General features: G+C 35.4%; 1 protein-coding gene across 1 annotated transcript; it reads left to right on the top strand.

Annotated features, from left to right (window-relative positions):
• The first annotated feature begins 7,604 nt into the window (after positions 1–7,604).
• On the top strand, positions 7,605–18,450 carry LOC138332508 (15-hydroxyprostaglandin dehydrogenase [NAD(+)]-like). Its single transcript, XM_069280511.1, has 7 exons — positions 7,605–7,717; positions 11,173–11,296; positions 12,925–13,031; positions 15,277–15,373; positions 16,148–16,224; positions 17,718–17,848; positions 18,174–18,450. Exons 1-7 carry the CDS (start codon positions 7,625–7,627, stop codon positions 18,295–18,297), a joined length of 753 nt encoding a protein of 250 aa, XP_069136612.1. The 5' UTR covers positions 7,605–7,624; the 3' UTR covers positions 18,298–18,450.
• Positions 18,451–20,427: the final 1,977 nt, after the last annotated feature.

The following is a 20,427-nucleotide window of genomic DNA, read 5'->3' on the forward strand; positions in this document are numbered from 1 at the left end:
CATAAAGTCTCCTTGTGTCGAAACACACAGGCCTTTTTAAAGTGAACAGTCGGGCCAGGATCGCTAAATTCGGTAAAAATTGTGTGAATGTATCCAGTATAATTTCTTATGAAATGGAAAAAAAAAATCTCTCGTCAAAATCTGTCTGCGTACGAAGAAATTAATTTAAAGTATGGAAATTCTAAAACGTCCTCCCGGCTCACTATGTCCGTGGTTACATTTCCACGCAGCCTCGCTTTCAATGCTTTCAACTTTTCTTTACTTTAATGGTCAGAACTGGGAAACTAAGCAGAACTTGGCCGCCGTATTAATATGCGAGAACTTTTGGAAGGCTAATGAACGCATTTAGACTGGTTTTCTTTGCCCGACTATTCACTTTAATGTTTTTCAGTCATGTAAATTATCGTTAATATGATTAATTTTACAACAATTATGAAAAGTTTAATAAGTGAATCACTTTACGGGATCGAATAGAAGTATGTTAAAAAAAACCCAAAAAAACCCACAATATCATGCAGATGACCTCATTCTTCGTCACATCGGGGAACTGAACTCCGGCCATCTTGATTAAAAACTGGTACGCCAGCCGACCACTATAACTATCTTGGGATCGCGCAATTAAAATAAAACGAAGTTTACACTCTATAACTATACAGTAGAATTCCTTACAGAGCCGCAGATTTAGATCAGGCCGTGGCATAGATAAACATTTCAGTCTCCACCTGATATTTGCCAAATTAAATTGATAGCTGACACAAATAAATAATGTATATGGTCCTACTATGCTATATTGTAATCTACCTTACTGCGAATGATGTGTAACGACATCCTTAGGTTATACAGATAGTATATAGTAGATTTTACCTTGGGATTACGTACATGTATTACATATTGACGTGGGAAATACCGAAATATAAATAGCATATTGTGTCTATCATCTGCACTGGATGGGTGTTATTGCCCTAATAAATACCACAAGACTACTTATTGCCCTAATATTTTTGTGTGTTTTCATTAACAAGAATTAATGGCTTAAATTTATTATGAATATATATATTATATATTTATATATTATGTCACTTCAAATGCAAAACGAGCAGCGCAGTGCTGGCAGTGCGGTGAATGTATAACCCGTTTGCTCGGTTGAGCAGGGGTCCGATTTCGAAAAAAATGACGAATTGTGAAAATGCCAAACGGTTATGTATTAACTAAATCTGGTGTGAATCCCATACCCTTCTATGCGATGCAGTCTGATATAATAGTGCTTTCGGAGTTCAATAAGATGTGTTTAATGTGGGATCAAACGAAGATCATTGGAAGACGTGTGTGTTGTTCATGAAATGTGATACATTCTGTGTCAGTTGGGGTTTTGGGATTAGCACTCTGAATACAATAAGCAGAGAAACGTTTGCGGTTTCATGAAATCTATCTTTTCTACATGTACAACACAAACTTAAAACTGAAGCCATGTAAAACAGGTCACGATGTTAACAATGTCAAAGTGTATTATCATTCCGGTCAGATGTCAGCGCGTGAACAAGCATCGTCAACGGGAAATGAAGTGATCAGAGTTTTCTACTTTCATATGAGGCGGAGCGAATGAATATTGACTCCAGACTATTACGTATGCTAGCGAAGGTCCTCACATCATAGGAGATTTAATTACTGCATAATTATGCAAGCTACCCTTATTGAAATAGGAAAAATAACATAAAATATAAAATATTAAATAATAAAAAATATTTAAAAACAAGATCGAATATGGATTCTTCAATTTCTCCCAGTATTCATTGCGGTCCCCACATTTATCTCTGTAAAAGGCTCACGAACTGGCTGTCTGTTGACCTCGGGTCACAGAATATTGCGTCATGACCATTGTTTAATGCATTGCGCCCCCTGTATGTATGACGTCATAATGATTGTTTTTGAAACGGCGGACGTCGTATGCTAATCATGACTATTTACTTACAAGTAAATCTAGTGTATCCGCAAAATAATCAATTATTGTTTGGTTTGCTATTGAATGGTCAAATTATATTATGTAAGAACTGACAGTCGTTCACAGGAAAATGCTACAAAAGGAAACTTACAATATATATTAAAGAATCTAGTATGAGTCCGAAATACGTTTTGCAAGACTCTTGAAATTTTGCTGGGCCGTTTAAGGTGAAATTGTGGGGACCGCAATGCACCGTGGGAGAGATTGTAGATTCCTGGGATGCCCCTTTCGTGAACTGCCCACAGTCACTGGTATTGGACCCCAGACTTATTCTCTGGACTATGGGGCTGAAATAGTAGACTGGCAACGAGCTCCAAAGCTATTTTCTACTGTATTACTAGATTATCAACCTTTAGTTTGAAACTTATAATAATAAATTCTGCAGATAAAACATATCTTTCAGTGATGTTTTTAATATTCTAGAGACTGCTGTCTAGTCTACTGAAATATCTACAAGGTCGATGAGTGGACGGCCAAGTTTTTGAGCATGCACCGTTCATATACCAACAGTCCATGAGGTAGGCATTCGAAGATCTGGACAAGTCCATCAACATGACACCATCATACTTGTTGTCGTCCGACGAAAGAGGCCAGTCCTCACGGACCCTAAGCCCTTGCTGGAAGGGAGACAAAAAGGGTTTTAAATATTCTAAAGAGGAGGGAGTTTGTTGTATAAAACGCTTCTCACAAATCAAAGACATAGCTAGTAGAATAGATTACCCCCTATATTTCATTTTTCCACTATACAAGAAGGCATAACACGAACATACCGCAGTCTACCAAAATTTGTGATTGAAATGGGTATTTAAAAGACCATTGAATTTGAAAACGTCCATCGTAGCGGAAGATTTACAAGGGGCCATACACGTCCTATTGTGGCGAGATTTTTACACTACCATCACCTTCAGATAGTCTAGCGCAACTCATTCAGACTCAAGGGGACCTCTCTCATAGTGAAGGAACAATATCCGGCCAAAGATGAGGAGCGTAGAAAGCAGCCGTATTCAGTCACGATAGCGATACCATGTTCGTCTCGTCAGAGATAGTCTATACGGCCAGTTGTACCCAAACGATGAGACAACTAATGTTGGTGACCTTGCCACGGAGGGAATACCAACAACCTTGCCAACTTCACATCCGCCTTTTTAAGGCCCTGCCCCATACGTCAACCATCCAGCTTTTGTGCTGAGAAACAGCCTTCGGAATCAGTTCCCCAAATCAAATTCATCTGCAGCAAATATGGTTTCTTACACAAGATTCGCGTAAAAACAAGATGAACATGTATTTCCCAATCCATATACAATACCGGACAACAGCCATATTGATGACGGGCCTACCTCAGGTAACAACGTCATAACTCGGAACCATCTGTAACCATCCAACAACGGCGTACAGAAAATCCGAATGGAAACCGGACATCTCAGTCATACCATCCTAACACACTCAGGAACAACACGAACCCAAGGCAATCCTCAAACCATCCCATTATTAAAATAAAGGAATGCGAAGCGAGTGATTTCCTCAGGATTGTCTCATGGAACATTGGCAAATAAATGTTGAACAAACTTGATGAACACGAATTTTTATTGTAGATTAGTAAAAAAGATATCATATATCATTTAAATACTGTACATTTTATATGTTCGACCACATGTGAGAAGAGTCTTTGACTCAATGTGCAATCGAATGAAAATAAAGTCAATTATTATTATTATTATTATAAAAAACTTATATTATTAAATGCCTGTCTGAATGTTGGATCACAGATGAAGACGTTTTCGACACTCCGGGTTATAGAAACCACAGAACCAAATGATTTCCCATAGACGACAATGTTAACGTTTGCCACTATCCAGGTAAAATGAAGTTTTCAAGTCTGGTCACCCGTCACTAGTTTTGAAGAAGGTCATCGCACAAACCCCTGTGAATAAAGATAAATCAGATCTACCCCCTATAAGAAACAGACTTGACAGAATTTAAAAATATCTTTACATATTTTGCATTATCATGTAATGTCCAACCCACACATTAAACATTTGAAACTGATGCGCCCTAAATACCCAATCACCAGGCTCCGAAACAGTCACCACTCTATAAAATCTTGTCCCCTTGTGGGGACTTCCAGAATTCTATTTTTGGTTTGATTCTGCGTTCGCTTTAATAAATTACTTTTTCAAGGGAAACCAAAGGTGGTGGTATGGTGATTTTCTTCAGACAATCTTAAAATAACTATATATATCTGGAATATCATGTGCATAATAGTATTATAGTGCTAAAATTTTGAAAAGAAAATGTTAACAAATTTTTCATATATTTTTTGATTTCCGACCAGAAAATAGTGTTTTTTATCAAAACGAAAAAGATGTGGATTTGTTCATGTTGTTAGAGTAAGTGCTTTCTGAATATCAAAGAAATAGATTTTGTGAGCGGAGACTTCAACTCTCGCACTTGTTGGAAAGTGAGGTGATAGTAAATGATGGTTTAAATGATTCTGTTTTGAACAAAGTGGAAATGTTAAATTATACAAATGACATAGAAATAACTAAACGCAAAAACAGCGATACACACTGTAACAGTTTTGGCAGGAAATTGATATCAATGTGCATTGCCTCTGGATTTCGAATTGTCAATGGGCGATGGAATGAGTACCATTGATTATCTTCTAATAGAACATCATAAAATATCTTTATGACTTTAATGTAGGCCAATTCACTACACTATCTGACCATGCCCCATTTTGCTTTTGTATTCACTATTATTCCAAGGTGAAAACACGAAATTCTGTACCAAGAGTTAGAGATGATTCAGTCAAATGGATGACGAAAATATCCGACTAATTAGAGCAAAGTTTTTAGAATATGTAGCTACGCTGGAACAAATTCGTAAAGTGAATGCAGAGACGCAATGGGAGATCAACCGTTTGGTCAATACATTTTGCTCTGTTTTAAATTATATAGTGATGCCTTTTTAGTCATGTATTAATTCTGGGCATTTTGATGAAAATGATACAACTGAGAACAATTCTCATCCAGTTTAGGAAGAACTAGATAAAACAACTGAAGACTGAAGGTGAAGTATAAGCTACAAGAATTAAATCATGTGGTGAAGACAAAATCCTTATCGCATTGTGGCAGTTGAGGAAATGAGAGGAGCAGTGGAAAGTGCCACACAAGTATTTGCAGCCATTCTAGATGTGCGGCGAGCTGAGTGTTCCCTGGCTGGGACTTGATCATCCCAGTCGGCGTACTTCTGCAGATTGTAGTGGAAAGTGCTGAAACAATCACGGGAGGAGGATCCACCTGATGACAGGATAATGTGCATCCGTAATATTATTATCGTATTTTATTATGGAAAAAAAGAATATTCCAATAAAATATGTACCATATTTGGGTTCTTGTTTTAATTATAGCATGATCTTATTGGACATTATGAAATTAATGTATTCCAATATATAGGGTTATTCCGTGTCATACTGTGAGGTGGAGTTGCGAAAAACGTATTTTATTCAGTTTACTATCAATTGAGTTTTGCTCGCTTCCTTTCACCGGTTCCAAAATCTCAATTTACCAGAGTTACTTACGATCATTATATAACATGTGGAATTTAAACAATATAGCCAATGCCAAAATTTAATATAAAATCTGATAATCATAAATCAAAATAGAACGATGAGAAAGTTTGATCGAAAAGGGAGGCTCTGTTTTGAAGATATGAACTAAAGTATGTCCGGGTTTTTTTTCAATTTTAAATGGGGAAAGTACTTTGCCATTTCGAGGCTTATATGAAGTACTAAACGCATTTGAATTATTTTATAACGGAACGCAAAGTTGCCTGAACTTTCTATTTTCATTAAAGGGGATAAAAGCGAAAAAACTGTTTGATCTGAAAACGCTGTTACACTTCTGGTTCATGTAAATGCAGTCATGCGAATAAAAGATTGTCATTCATGGCATTCATTGATTTAGCATGTCTAATGGTGCGCGTTAATATTTGCAATTATCATACATTGGGCTTAGTAGCAACATAAGGGGACTTACTGAGCAGTGGTAATATAATTTTTATACATATCACACATTGGGCTTAGTAGCAACATAAGGGGACTTACTGAGCAGTGGTAATATAAATGTTTATACATATCATACATTTGGCTTAGTAGCAACATAAGGGGACTTACTGAGCAGTGGTAATATAAATATTTATACATATCATACATTGAGCTTAGTAGCAACATAAGGGGACTTACTGAGCAGTGGTAATATAAATTTTTATACATATCATACATTGGGCTTAGTAGCAACATAAGGGGACTTACTGAGCGGTGGTAATATAAATTTTTATACATATCATACATTGAGCTTAGTAACAACATAAGGTGACTTACTGAGCAGTGGTAATATAATTTTTTATACATATCATACATTGAGCTTAGTAGCAACATAAGGGGACTTACTGAGCAGTGGTAATATAAATATTTATACATATCATACATTGAGCTTAGTAGCAACATAAGGGGACTTACTGAGCAGTGGTAATATAAATATTCATGCATATCATACATTGAGCTTAGCAGCAACATAAGGGGACTTACTGAGCAGTGGTAATATAAATATTCATACATATCATACATTGAGCTTAGTAGCAACATAAGGGGACTTACTGAGCATTGGTATTATAAATTTTTATACATATCTATACATATCATACATTGAGCTTAGTAGCAACATAAGGGGACTTACTGAGCAGTGGTAATAAATTTTTTTATACATATCATACATTGAGCTTAGTAGCAACATAAGGGGAAATACTGAGCAGTGGTAATATAAATTTTTATACATATCATACATTGAGCTTAGTAACAACATCAGGGGACTTACTGAGCAGTGGTAATATAAATATTTATATATATCATACATTGAGCTTAGTAGCAACATAAGGGGACTTACTGAGCATTGGTAATATAAATTTTTATACATATCATACATTGAGCTTAGTAGCAACATAAGGGGACTTACTGAGCAGTGGTAATATAAATATTTATATATATCATACATTGAGCTTAGTAGCAACATAAGGGGACTTACTGAGCATTGGTAATATAATTTTTTATACATATCATACATTGAGCTTAGTAGCAACATAAAGATACTTTCTGAGCAGTGGCAATATAAATAGTTATATATATCATACATTGAGCTTAGTAGCAACATAAGGTGACTTACTGAGCAGTGGTAATATAAATATTTATACATATCATACATTGAGCTTAGTAGCAACATAAGGGGACTTACTGAGCAGTGGTAATATAAATTTGTATACATATCATACATTGGGCTTAGTAGCAACATAAGGGGACTTACTGAGCGGTGGTAATATAAATTTTTATACATATCATACATTGGGCTTAGTAGCAACATAAGGGGACTTACTGAGCGGTGGTAATATAAATTTGTATACATATCATACATTGAGCTTAGTAGCAACATAAAGATACTTTCTGAGCAGTGACAATATAAATATTTATACATATCATTCACCAATCAGTACGACAGATTTATGCATCTACAGTGAGTTCCAATGTATTACTACGCGCCTTGTCATTAAAGGCAACTAGAAGATAATTCAATTATGGACTTGCCCGATAAGGTGGTGGTCATCACTGGAGCAGCCAAGGGTATTGGTAAAGCGTTAGCTAGAGGTGTCCTGGAGAAAGGAGCAAAGGTAAATCCTTTCACAGATAAAACATCACGGTCTATTGTTTGTTCAATACATATATGGAGATAAATGGTTTGGTGCCATTTATCTCCATATCTGTATTGAACACTACATTTTGTATTTAGTTGGGTGAGTAAATGAAGTTCCTATATTATATTTTAAGCATATATATAACAGTAAACAAAGTCATTTAGATATATAGAGATACTGTGACTATTCGCATGGAACGATGTATCGAAGTGTGCTTAAATAAGATAATACGTAAATGTAAGGACTTTATTCTGTGCCTAACAGATTGGGGAAGAATTGTGGTCGTATTAATCTTAGAGTGCAATAAGGATGTGTCGGTGTAAGTCGTGGCTTTGTCTGTCAGTAGCTTGGAACCATCGTTATATAACATATAGGATTTGATACTGAAACAAATTTGTTACTAACACGACTAGTATTCATGCTTTGTTTTAGACATGGCCGATAGTGTTACCGTGTCACTTGTTTGTTATATATTATCGAGCGCCTAATATGTAATCGCCAGTGATATCATTGTCAGACGTTGTACTGTGTACACAGGTCACCCTATTTTATAGATTAGCTGACTCCTCAATTCAATGTGGCCTTGATATTGCAATGCTTTCCATCTACAAAGAGTATTTGATTTTACTATTTCCAGAAATTTAGAAGATTTTTGAAGTTTTAGCCTATTTGACTCTTTCTAGCCCCGCCCTCTGCCCCCAGGGGTCCGCCAGGACCAATATGGATATGATATTGATATTGAAATGATATCTCAGGCTAATAATTGTAACCAAGTTTGACTCATTTCCTATGAAAATTGAGCAAAAATGCTAATTAATGTGTTTTTCCTGTATAAACTATAGTAAACTTGACCCCCTCCCCAAGGGGAAACATGAGACCCAAGGGTCATATAATTTACCATTTTTTAAAACACACTTTAAGACCTTTTCATTTATAAAGTGTATTTGATTCTACCATTTCCAGAATTTTAGAAGAATATTTTTGAAGTTTTAGCCTATTTGACCCTTTTTTAGCCCCGCCCCTCTGCCCCCAGGGAGTCAGCCTGGACCAATATGGATATGATGTTAAAATGCTATCTCAGGCTAATAATTTTAACCAAGTTTGACTCGTTTCCAATGAAAATTGAGCAAAAAATGCTCATAAATGTGTTTTCCCTATATAAACTATAGTAACCTTGACCCCCTCCCCAGGGGGAAATGTGAGACCCCAGGGTCATATAATTTACCATTTTTGTAAAGGACCTTAAGACCTTTCTATCTATGAAAAGTATTTGATTCTACCATTTCCAGAATTTTCAGAAGAAGATTTTTGAAGTTTTAGCCTATTTGACCCCTTTTGACCCCGCCCCTAAGGCCCTTGGGGGTCAGTCATAGAAAATTTGTTAATAGGGTTTAATGACCATCTCATACTGATAATTCTGACAACATTTGACTTATTTCCTATTACAAATGACCAAATAATGCTCAAAAATGTGTTTTCGCTATATAAACTATAGTAAACTTAACTCCCTCCCCAGGGGGAAACGAGAGACCCTTTGCAGGTAAATATAATTCACAATTTTTATAAAGGACCTTAAGACCTTTCTATCTATGAAGAGTATTTGATTCTACCACATCTGTGAGTAGAGAAGATTTTTGAAATTTTAGTCAATTTTGTCCCTTTTGGCCCCTCCCACAGCCCCCTGGGGGATGGGGACCGTATAATTCACAACTTTAATAGGCCTTATGTCTGAGAAGGTTTGTGCAAAATTTCATTGAAATTGCTTCAACGGTTTTGGAGGAGAAGTGGAAAATGTAAATTGTTTACGGACATACAATGTACGACCGACGACGGACAAAAGGCGATTGGAATAGGTCACCTCATGTGACCTAAAACAGGTGACCTAAAAATTGTGTACAATTTTCTCCAATGTCAGGCTAAAAATCAGGATATTTTGTAAATTTTCAGGATTTTTTTGTTGTTATCATGGTATTCACATGCATAAATAAGTGCAGAAAATGGCCAAATCTTTATCATAAATATGTTATTTTAATTGCTAATGTTGCGCAAAATAATTATATGTATACTTTTGTACAGGTTTTTTTTACAGTTAAATGACTATATCTATATTTCTAAGGCATGTGCCTTATTTTCATAAATTGTCAAAATCCGCTGTTTTCTGCCACCTATACAGGGAGGGGATTATCATGAGATTATATGAAATCAAAATTATTACAGTGATATATGGGATGTTTATTGCTACCGTCCTGGGATGGTAACAATTATAATCGGTTGCTTTGCCTGCAATATTGTTGGGATTCCACCTGGTTATAACTAATCTGTTCGTTTTGATTGAAAGCGATTTATATGTGTTGATTGGTTGCTTGCGTTGAAGATGTCACGTGTGTAAGGGGTACCAGTGGGGAAATTATTACAAACAATTTATCATTAGATAAACCTAGAGAAGTCCAAATGTTTTTTTCTGGTTTTCGGGCATTATTTTCAGAAATCATGCAAGGCAGCGCTACACGTACTGGATAGAAGAAAAGCGTAAGCCTAGAGTCTCAAAGGTTCGATGATATTCGTGTGGAGTTTTGTTTAACATATTGGGGAGCGCGCTAAAGTACAGTTTTAGCCAAAATGTTAGGTTTCGTCAACTTGTCAATGTGTATCAGTACTTGTGTATTAGATGGAAAACCTGTCAGCATCAGCAAAAGATTTGCTATACATTTACCTATCCTAAATGGAAATGTAAAACGAAATTAATAATTTGTAGAGAGGCAAAAGTTAATGGCTTACCGTTAACACTAGACCTATCATCACCTTCTGTACAATTTTATTAAAATAAACATAACTTAATTTTCAAAAGATGTTTCCCATGGTCGTCCTGATTAACAAGCGGTAGTTGGCTATCACTGCGTCAAACTGTAAAGCAGCTGCTGTACATGAATCTTCACTATTAATATATATATAGGTGTTAATATGAAGTGTTTAAACCTTGATCATCTAGGTCATCGTTAACAATTTTATTATGTTAAACTTGTTTTAAAGATATGTTGTTTTTTTATTTTTGTTTCGGAAAATATCGGCCCTTTAATAAATGTCATAAAGTTATAAAGTTATCTTTTACATTGATTGTGAAAGCATTTCAATGATGTTTCTAAAACGGAACAAAACTTTTCTATATATGCCTGCTAATTAATTATGCTGTATGGTTGCTCTTTTTTAGCTTTTTGGGAATAAGTATTAGCTTCACTTTTAACTTTGTACTTCCTATATATCCGTCTTGCCGCAGGAAATTAAAGATTTTGCACTCAATCAAATGTCGAATTGGTGCATCCTTACAATGTAAACAATGTAAAATATCAAAAAACATTTTGCACTGAGATATGTATACTAATGGTGACTATTTAAACAGGGTTGTAGTATCAATTGATAATTTTACATTCCAGGTCTGTTTTTCCGACATCAATGAAGAGTTGGGAGCGATAACCAGGCGTGATCTGGCCACATCGTACGGCGAGGATAGAGTGGCGTTCGTTCATTGTGACGTCAGGGATGACGAGCAGTTTAAAAGTATGTCATCAACACGTGACGTTGTGGATGTGTTAAAACAAACATAATAGGGCTTTAATAGACTGGTTCATTTTAATTAATATACAGGACAGTTTATTCAGAAGCGTCCTTCATTACGTTTTGTTAATAACTAATGAAATACTAAAATCAAATACAATACAATAATTTCCATCGGTGACTGATTTATCGAATTTGTATAGAGTCCGTCGCAACAACCTAAACGTTATTTAATCAGTTGTATAATATAATTCACTAAATACGCCTTATTCCTTAATCGATGCATTTATGTTTTCAACATTCAAATGGAAACGTTTGTACTTGCAGGATGAAATTTCATTAACTTTATAAAGATGTTTAATTTTGGTAGTTTTGTTGTTTTGTGCGGATATAAGACATCTTTAATTATATCTGTTCAACACATATAGTGTACGTAGCACGATAGAATGGCTTGTTAAGAGTGACTGATTTGTTTCCCTGTTCTTTTTTCATGAATTAATAAAATATCATAGGACGAGACCTGATTTGATAAAATATTAGAAGGCGCGACTTGATTTAATCAAATACTAGAGGGCGAGACATGATTTAATAAAATACTAGAGGGCGAGACATGATTTAATAAAATACTAGAGGGCGAGACATGATTAAATAAAACAATAGAGGGCGAGACATGATTTAACAAAATACTAGAGGGCGAGACCGGATTTAATAAAATACTAGAGGGCGAGACATGATTTAACAAAATACTAGAGGGCGAGACATGATTTAATAAAATACTAGAGGGCAAGACATGATTTAATAAAATACTAGAGGGCGAGACATGATATAATAGAATAAGAGAGGGCGAGACCTGATTTAATAAAATACTAGAGGGCGAAACCTGGTTTAATAAAAAACTAGAGGGCGAGACCTGATTTAACAAAATACTAGAGGGCGAGACATGATTTAATTAAATACTAGAGGGCGAGACCTGATTTAACAAAATACTAGAGGGCGATACATGATTTAACAAAATACTAGAGGGCGATACATGATTTAATAAAATAATAGAGCGCGAGACATGATTTAACAAAATACTAGAGGGCGAGACCGGATTTAATTAAATACTAGAGGGCGAGACCTGTTTTAACAAAATACTAGAGGGCGATACATGATTTGATAAAATACTAGAGGGCGAGACATAATTTAATAAAAAAAAAATAGAGGGCGAGACATGATTTAATAAAATACTAGAGGGCGAGACATGATTTATTAAAATACTAGAGGGCGAGACATGATTTAATAAAATACTAGAGGGCGAGACATAATTTAATAAAAAAAAATAGAGGGCGAGACATGATTTAATAAAATACTAGAGGGCGAGACATGATATAATAGAATAAGAGAGGGCGAGACCTGATTTAATAAAATTTAGTAAGATTTTCAAATTTCTTATGAGATATGGTATGACTGTACCATATGAAATGTAGATTTTATGGCTTTTATAAAATTTCATACTTTTGCCGGCATCAAATGTTAATAAGATATGAAATGTGCACCTGTGTCTGAGGTGATTGTAACATAAGGATGGTTTTTAATTTATAAACATAAGGATGGTTTTTGATTTATCCTTTAACTGGTTAGTTATATAGATGTGTTTCAGGTAACCAAGGACAAATTCAAACAAGTGGATATCGTGGTGAACAATGCTGGAGTGTGTGATGAGGAAGACTGGGAGAAAACGGTCGCTGTTAACCTGGTAAATATCTATAAATATAACGAAACCCCATGGGGCAGCATGCAATTAAGCCGTATGCCTTGATGATTTCAACTTCCCACTTTGTTTTCAATTTTGAATTGTGACAAATGTTCCATATATTAACATTTCTCAGTCGGGTTGATAATACGACCTTATCATTAATTCAATCCTGTTTTGTTCTTTGAATGAAAGTTTGATTGGTTCCAATTGATGCATAAAAATCCTCATCGTTACTGATGAGGTTTACCAGACAAGGTCGTACTACAAACAAGTATCATATCCTACGTTACCCTGTGTGTACTATACTCGATTTCAACGTCATATTTGCATCTTAATTATGCCGCCATCATGATAGTTATATTCTTAATGGTCTTTCTTGCAATCCCAACAACTAATTTAATCCTTTTAAATTGTGTTCAATACACAATTTATTCTTGGATAATTAAAATGGATAAAACATTTAAGGCTATCAAAGATTTACATTCATGAATAATACCAATTGAAAATGTACTTAATTAACAATTTTAATTGTTGAATTTAAGCATATCAATATCCACTGACACTGACGTCTGAGAACAGCATTGTGCGTGGAGATTATATTACCATGGTAACATGATTTTATGAAATAGTTTTATATTTTCCCGGGGGTTTTAGAAAACCACAAAAGAATTTTATGAGTTTATCTTGTCGTGAATCAGCACCAAAACATTTTAAATATGCTTTTCAAAAATCTACGTAGTAACCTTCTCATAGTAACCTTCTCAACATTTGATTGTCGTGCTACTGATAATTGATGATTTATCGGTTAATGAAGTAGCTACGGATATCACTTGTTTACGATGTAGATACACTCCGCACATCATCTGGTGACCCCTTCCCCCCACCCCCACACCCAACCCCCACCCCCACCGTGACATGGCTTGTGATAGCGGCCCAAAGTAATCGCGACATTTCTAGCAACACTTGGGAATTTTCATTCCAATCTCTTCACACTAAACGCGATTGGTTGATTGAAATCATGTCGTGGTATTTCACGCTTCGCTGGTGCTACCGTAGGCCCCAGTGGATAGATAATGATGATTTTAGTACCAATACTAATGCTAATCCTGAATATGGCAATGTAATGTACAAGTTCTAGGAATATCCGACCTTATTTATGGAGCTGGACTTCCTTGTTAATGATAAATAGTGTGAGACAAGAGATAGCGTCTCTTCGTTCAAATAGATTGTTTCCCCAATCCAGTCTGCATTGATTGCGCAGCCATCTTTTAACCTTATATTTTCTTCTTTTCACATTCTCTGCTAATGTTGATATAACAATAGAAAACTAATAATTGATATATGTTGAAATAAATAAAAAAAAAACAAAAAAAAAACAGTTGAAAATTAAGCAGCAATTTTTTGTCCTTATACAGACAGAATTTTCGAACCTGAAATTGATTAGCATAGCACACGAAGAATATTTTGGCTCTAACTTAGACTTGTCATTATTTTTTTTATCGCTATCGATATATACTGAATACTATAAGTAATACACACATAATTTCCTCATTTGAATTTCATGTAAAAATATCGTCACCTGAAATTAACCTGAACCATTACAAATAGTCTTGAAATCTCGATCGGAGATAAGGAAAAACTCTTGAAATCCAAAATTTAGTTAAAAAAATAATCAAAACCAACTTAATGTTATGTAAACCAACTTCTGTTGGATGTACTTCCGTGATCAAAGAAAATGGGCGAAAGTTTATATCTGCGAATCAATATCGGCCTGACTTTTATTAAAACGTATTTCAATTCAATTTTCAAATCCGTGAAAGTTATAAACACGAGTCTGAAATCGAAATCCGTGAAAGTTATTAGCACGAGTGTGAAATCGAAATCCGTGAAAGTTATTAGCACGAGTGTGAAACCGAAATATCTTAAAGTTATTTTGTCAATTATTTTGATTCCCGTCATAGTCAATAGTCAATAGTCATAAGAAATATAGATATAAATGATATAGAATTTTCTTTATGATAGGGCCTAATGTTCAATATTGATTTTGAAATTTGATTAAAACCCTAATATAACTTTATTTGTCCAATACACATATATACATACAAATGTCTATTTGAAACAAAATACAGCATTACTAAAGCATGGACAAAGTTACCGCGAGCTGACGTGTGGAAGTGACACGTTAATTAAGAACCAGAACTGATATATAAAAGGTATAATAACTGTTTGTTTTATTTGGAAACAGACTGGATGTATAAGGGGAACCATACTTGGAGCAGAGGCACTGAGGACGGACCTCGGAGGCAATGGCGGCGTGGTGGTCAACATGTGCTCTGTATTTGGTAAGATTCGCAGTGTGACGTATAGTAGTTATGGTGACCGTTTACGTAGACAGTCAACTGTTTCGAAATCGACCAAGATTGATGCAGAGGGGTCGTCTATGGAGAAGTAGATGCTTAATCATTGTATTCCATCGTTAGTTTCCTGAAACCGTCATGCATGACTAGATTGTATTGGTGTTCCTCAGTTTTCTACTGATTCCCACCTGCTTTTACATGTTTGTTCATTTACGAAAAAGTGTTAAAAAGTGTTAAAAATGTGTAAGATAAACCATCAATTTGAATAATGTAACAATTCAAAATGAAAAAAAATGAATATTCATTCCATTCACTTTATCCATAGTATTCCAAACGTTACTATATAGGGATATTTTTCCCCAGACCAATTTGTTTTGTATTACTTAATGTCACCCGAAACGAGTTTCCATTTATTCATTGACCTAATGCTCTTCCGTATTAAAACAGTTATTTGTATCTGCCTTATATATTTTTTTCTTTGTAAGGGTTTCCATCGAGTGAGAGATGTGTAAGGGTTTCCATCGAGTGAGAGATGTGTAAGGGTTTCCATCGAGTGAGAGATGTGTAAGGCTTTCCGTCGAGTGAGAGATGTTTTGGGCTCAGAAAGCCTCATTAACGATAAAGAGTAGACAGTAGCAAATATGCTACAATTCTAAATACCGCAATTGTTTATTATCTTATAAAATTGCCATATCATGTTCTAAATAAACAAAAACATTGAGTGTTTAATCATTAATGAAATCTATTTCAATTGTAAAGGTTACCAGCCAAGCGCCTTCCTTCCAGTCTATGCGGCGACCAAGTACGGAGTTTTCGGAATCACGAAATCGTATGCAGTATGTGTTCAGTACATGTACATGTTAAAGTCCCATTATGTTTTTATGAATGCTCTACAAACTAAACATTGATGATCCTTATGAAATTAACTTTACTTAATTTTGTACTAATATGTACAGTTTCGACAAAAATGCATATTAAAAATATAATAAATAGCACACGTAAATGTGTATGTCTGAAAATAGCCTATGTGCCTGTACGTACCCGGATGATCACCAGGTAAATCCAAGCGACACCATGGGGAAATTTAGAACATGTTTAGATTTATCCAATGTTTTTATAATGTTCATCCGTATAAAGCTGGTTCTTCTTTCAAAAGAAACCCAACAATACTTCAGTAGAACTGTATACTCCATTCTGACGACTTTAAACACATACTTGTACTCTAAAAACTACAAAAGAGCGAAGTATTACTAAGTTTAAAATAACCCTCAGTTACCTCTTAATCGAGCGCGTGAACCCGCTTCGCTCTTACCTGTGTAGAATGCATTGTATGGTCTCGTGCAAAACTGTTTGTTTGCTTTCGCAAGTAATTGACTTTCCATGGTTAATTGTTTTCAAATGACCAATCTCTGATAATAGTTTATAAAGGATTTGAATATTTTAAGTCGGATTTAAATTAATGTTAAAGAGATTTATTTATAAAAACAACGAAAATAAGATGACAATGAATTAGCATCGTTTATCAACATTTATCAGTTGACAAACATACCTTGGGTCAAAGGTTATACAAAGCGGTTCCCATGCGTGATGTTTACCAACGTGTGGACTGTGGCACCAACAGAGCGTAACAACGGGATCCCCTGGTATTTCCCCATCATTGCCACAATCTGGATTAACTACGATATTTTTAATTAGGAAATATCGCCATAAGTATATCAACTCTATGATTTGGCGAAATTTTGTGTTTTTTTACGAATAAATATATTAATTACTTTTGTAACATAATAGGTAGCTATGTGCGTGACGACACATGGTTGTCATGTGGTAGATGGAATATCAGGATAATAGGTAGCTATGTGCGTGACGACACATGGTTGCCATGTGGTAGATGGAATATCAGGATAATAGGTAGCTATGTGCGTGACGACACATGGTTGTCATGTGGTAGATGGAATATCAGGATAATAGGTAGCTATGTGCGTGACGACACATGGTTGTCATGTGGTAGATGGAATATCAGGATAATAGGTAGCTATGTGCGTGACGACACATGGTTGCCATGTGGTAGATCGAATATCAGGTTTTAGGATAACTTACTTTGGGAAAACTAATAATACAATACAAAAAGTCACTATTTAACGACATCTTCAGCTCACTACATCAAAATGGTACTGTATCAATCAAGTTACTGACATTACATTGATGTCAATGTCGTACAGTGTTACCTTAGTAATTACCAATAGTATGGGACGATAAGGCATCAGTGGTATTGGAAATCAAAGTCGGTATTATAAATGGTGTATCTGATCTGAATCTTATTTTCCGACAGGCCAAACCAGAGATGAAGGAAAACGGAGTGAAATTCACCTGCCTCTGCCCCGGGGCTGTAGCAACGGATCTGATAACTGAGGAGATACAACAGGTCCGACAGAAGCTACTAAACACCACTTCTCTAATGAGGTAGGCTTATGTATTTCATCTATCATCTATTGGTGTGTGATAATGTGGAATCTAAGGTACAGCGAATTACAACTTTTAATCAGCAATGCTCGACAAAGTGTGTTTAAATACATACAAAAGAAGGAAAATATTGAAGCGGTTATAACTTGATCACTTCATTGTGACAAATAATGGCCCCCAAAATAAAACGGTTTCTGGCAGCCGCCATATTGGTTTTCAAAATGGCAGACAAGAAGATGGAAGTTGGGAATGTGTCGATACGTTCTGATAAATTTCGACAATAAATATTACTCCTGTTTTAATTTTGATCTAACTTGTTTTCCAGTACGGATGTGATCGTGGAGGCGCTGTTCAAGCTTCTGATTGACACTGATAACAATGGCGGGGCTCTTATTGTTAACGATCTAGATCCGGATCATCATATGAAATATGTAGGAAATATATTGTGAATAATTTATGTATTAACTCATGAATTGTTTCTGTTCAATGATTAACAGGTATGTATTAACATTTGAGTGATATCTGTCCATATGTGTACGTATTAAAGAGTGGTCAGGCCCTTCTGTTTCATGTATGAAGATATGAAGATAATCTATCGGAAGAATTTTAACAATAAAATACATTGAAAATGTTTTTTTCTGACATTGTTTTTTGTAATAAGATTGAATATATTTTACAACATGATTTTGATCATGTTTTTCTCATCATTTAGCGACAAAAGTATTTTAATTTCTACATTTTAATACCATACAATCTGATGAAATATCATTATGTAGTCTGGTTATGTATTATCTACTTTAAAGATATGTGTGCCATACTTGTCATGTGCACGACTCAAGATAAACTTTTGACATGTTACTCTACTCACATGATAAAGTCGAGAAGTCAAGCTGTGATCTACAACCTTATTTCAAATCTTTCACTGTATTATCAATAATCGTAAAGTGACCTTTTCGACTTTTCTCATCTTGTCATACTTAAAGGCTCGGTACTTATGAAGGCTTTACTAGACAGACATTGAAATATCCATATAGAAGTTAATATGGTCAGCTTGCACTGCTCAAGATGTTGTTATTATGTACCTGTAACGGATAGCCCTGTGTTAATGTAAAGCCCTATGGGACCATAACATGTCATATTAGTCCTTAATTGAGGATCCCAGACGAAGCACTTATTGAATCATTATGGTGTTTTTATATAGCTATGGAACGTCCAAGGTCTGGCTGGTACTGTATATGTAGTTATCGTACATAAGTTGTGTTTCGCAAGGCTTGATTTATTGCTTATTTACAAATAGGCGTATACATTGTGGTACAATATGCCCGCATCTGGATGACATATAATGCGTCTTTCAGCTTTCTTCCGGTAAGACCATAGTGTAATAATCAAGTCATGTTTCTGCTCTGATGCTGAATTAATATAGATAATTCTTGGAACCTCCGTCACAAATGTGCCAGTTCTACAGATCGCTTAAATTTATTGCACGTGGATTAAGTCAGCAAAAAGTGGGGCCGCTGTGGCCATTTGGTTAAGATGTCTCGAAATAATACCACAAGCCCTACACCACTGGGTTCGAATCCCATGTGGAGCAGTTGCCAGGTACTGACCGCTGGTCGGTGGTTCTCCGGGTACTCCGGCTTTCCTCCACCAACAAACCTGGTACGTCCTTACATGACCCTGGCTGTTAAAAGGATGTTAAACTAATAAAATCAACAATCCAGTCAGCAAATGCGTTTCGGAACCAAAGTGTCAACGAAGAGAGCAATTTGGCAACAGCATTGAAACACATTAATAAAGTGCACAGACAAATTGACATTAAAACTCGTTTCCTTTAAGCAATCACAATACTGTAATCTAAAAGAGGGAAAGGACATCAAAATGTCCAGTTTACGAAGCAAGGACTGAAATAATTTCACATGTGCATAGAACCAAAAGAAAATTTCAATGCAGAATGTTTGTAATGAAAAATATGACATTCGCATACAGCCATTTTACTTATATTCCTAATTTTGATTCGCGATCCATCCAAAATCATCTTTGTATGCTCTGTGAATGAGTGAGGGTTTGTTGTATTATAGGCACTGACGACTAAGACATCAAGCACAGACGAGTCGAATGTGTAGCGCTCTTACTTAATTGCTTAGGTTGATGATTGACTGAAACATATTAATGTCACCGCAATTGTATACATAATAAAAACATTTCCATAAGTCCTTGATTCTAGGAAAGCTATTCTTGTTAGCGAGACCAGTCTGGAGTAAGACTTACGAAGCCAGGCTTCCTACCAAAAACGTCGTCGCCAATGTTAAGATAGCCTAGCTAGTGATTTGCCATTTTGGATGATATAACCATGCCAAATAATCCATTTCCCAAGTCCTTCTTCAATTCATTTTGGCTACCGATCTGATACCACATTGAGAACCAACATTAAACAATTTGAATTCGAAATTGACAAGGGCTGTTAGCACCAGTGAATGTTACTGTTTATAGGTGTAATGTAAGTATATCCGTTCTTTGGACACCGTATGACTACATGCTCGCCACCTAGAGCACCAAACGAATACTGGAACTGTAATTTA

This window comes from Argopecten irradians, chromosome 10, assembly GCF_041381155.1.
Source record: "Argopecten irradians isolate NY chromosome 10, Ai_NY, whole genome shotgun sequence".
In the NCBI taxonomy this organism is placed as follows: domain Eukaryota; kingdom Metazoa; phylum Mollusca; class Bivalvia; order Pectinida; family Pectinidae; genus Argopecten; species Argopecten irradians.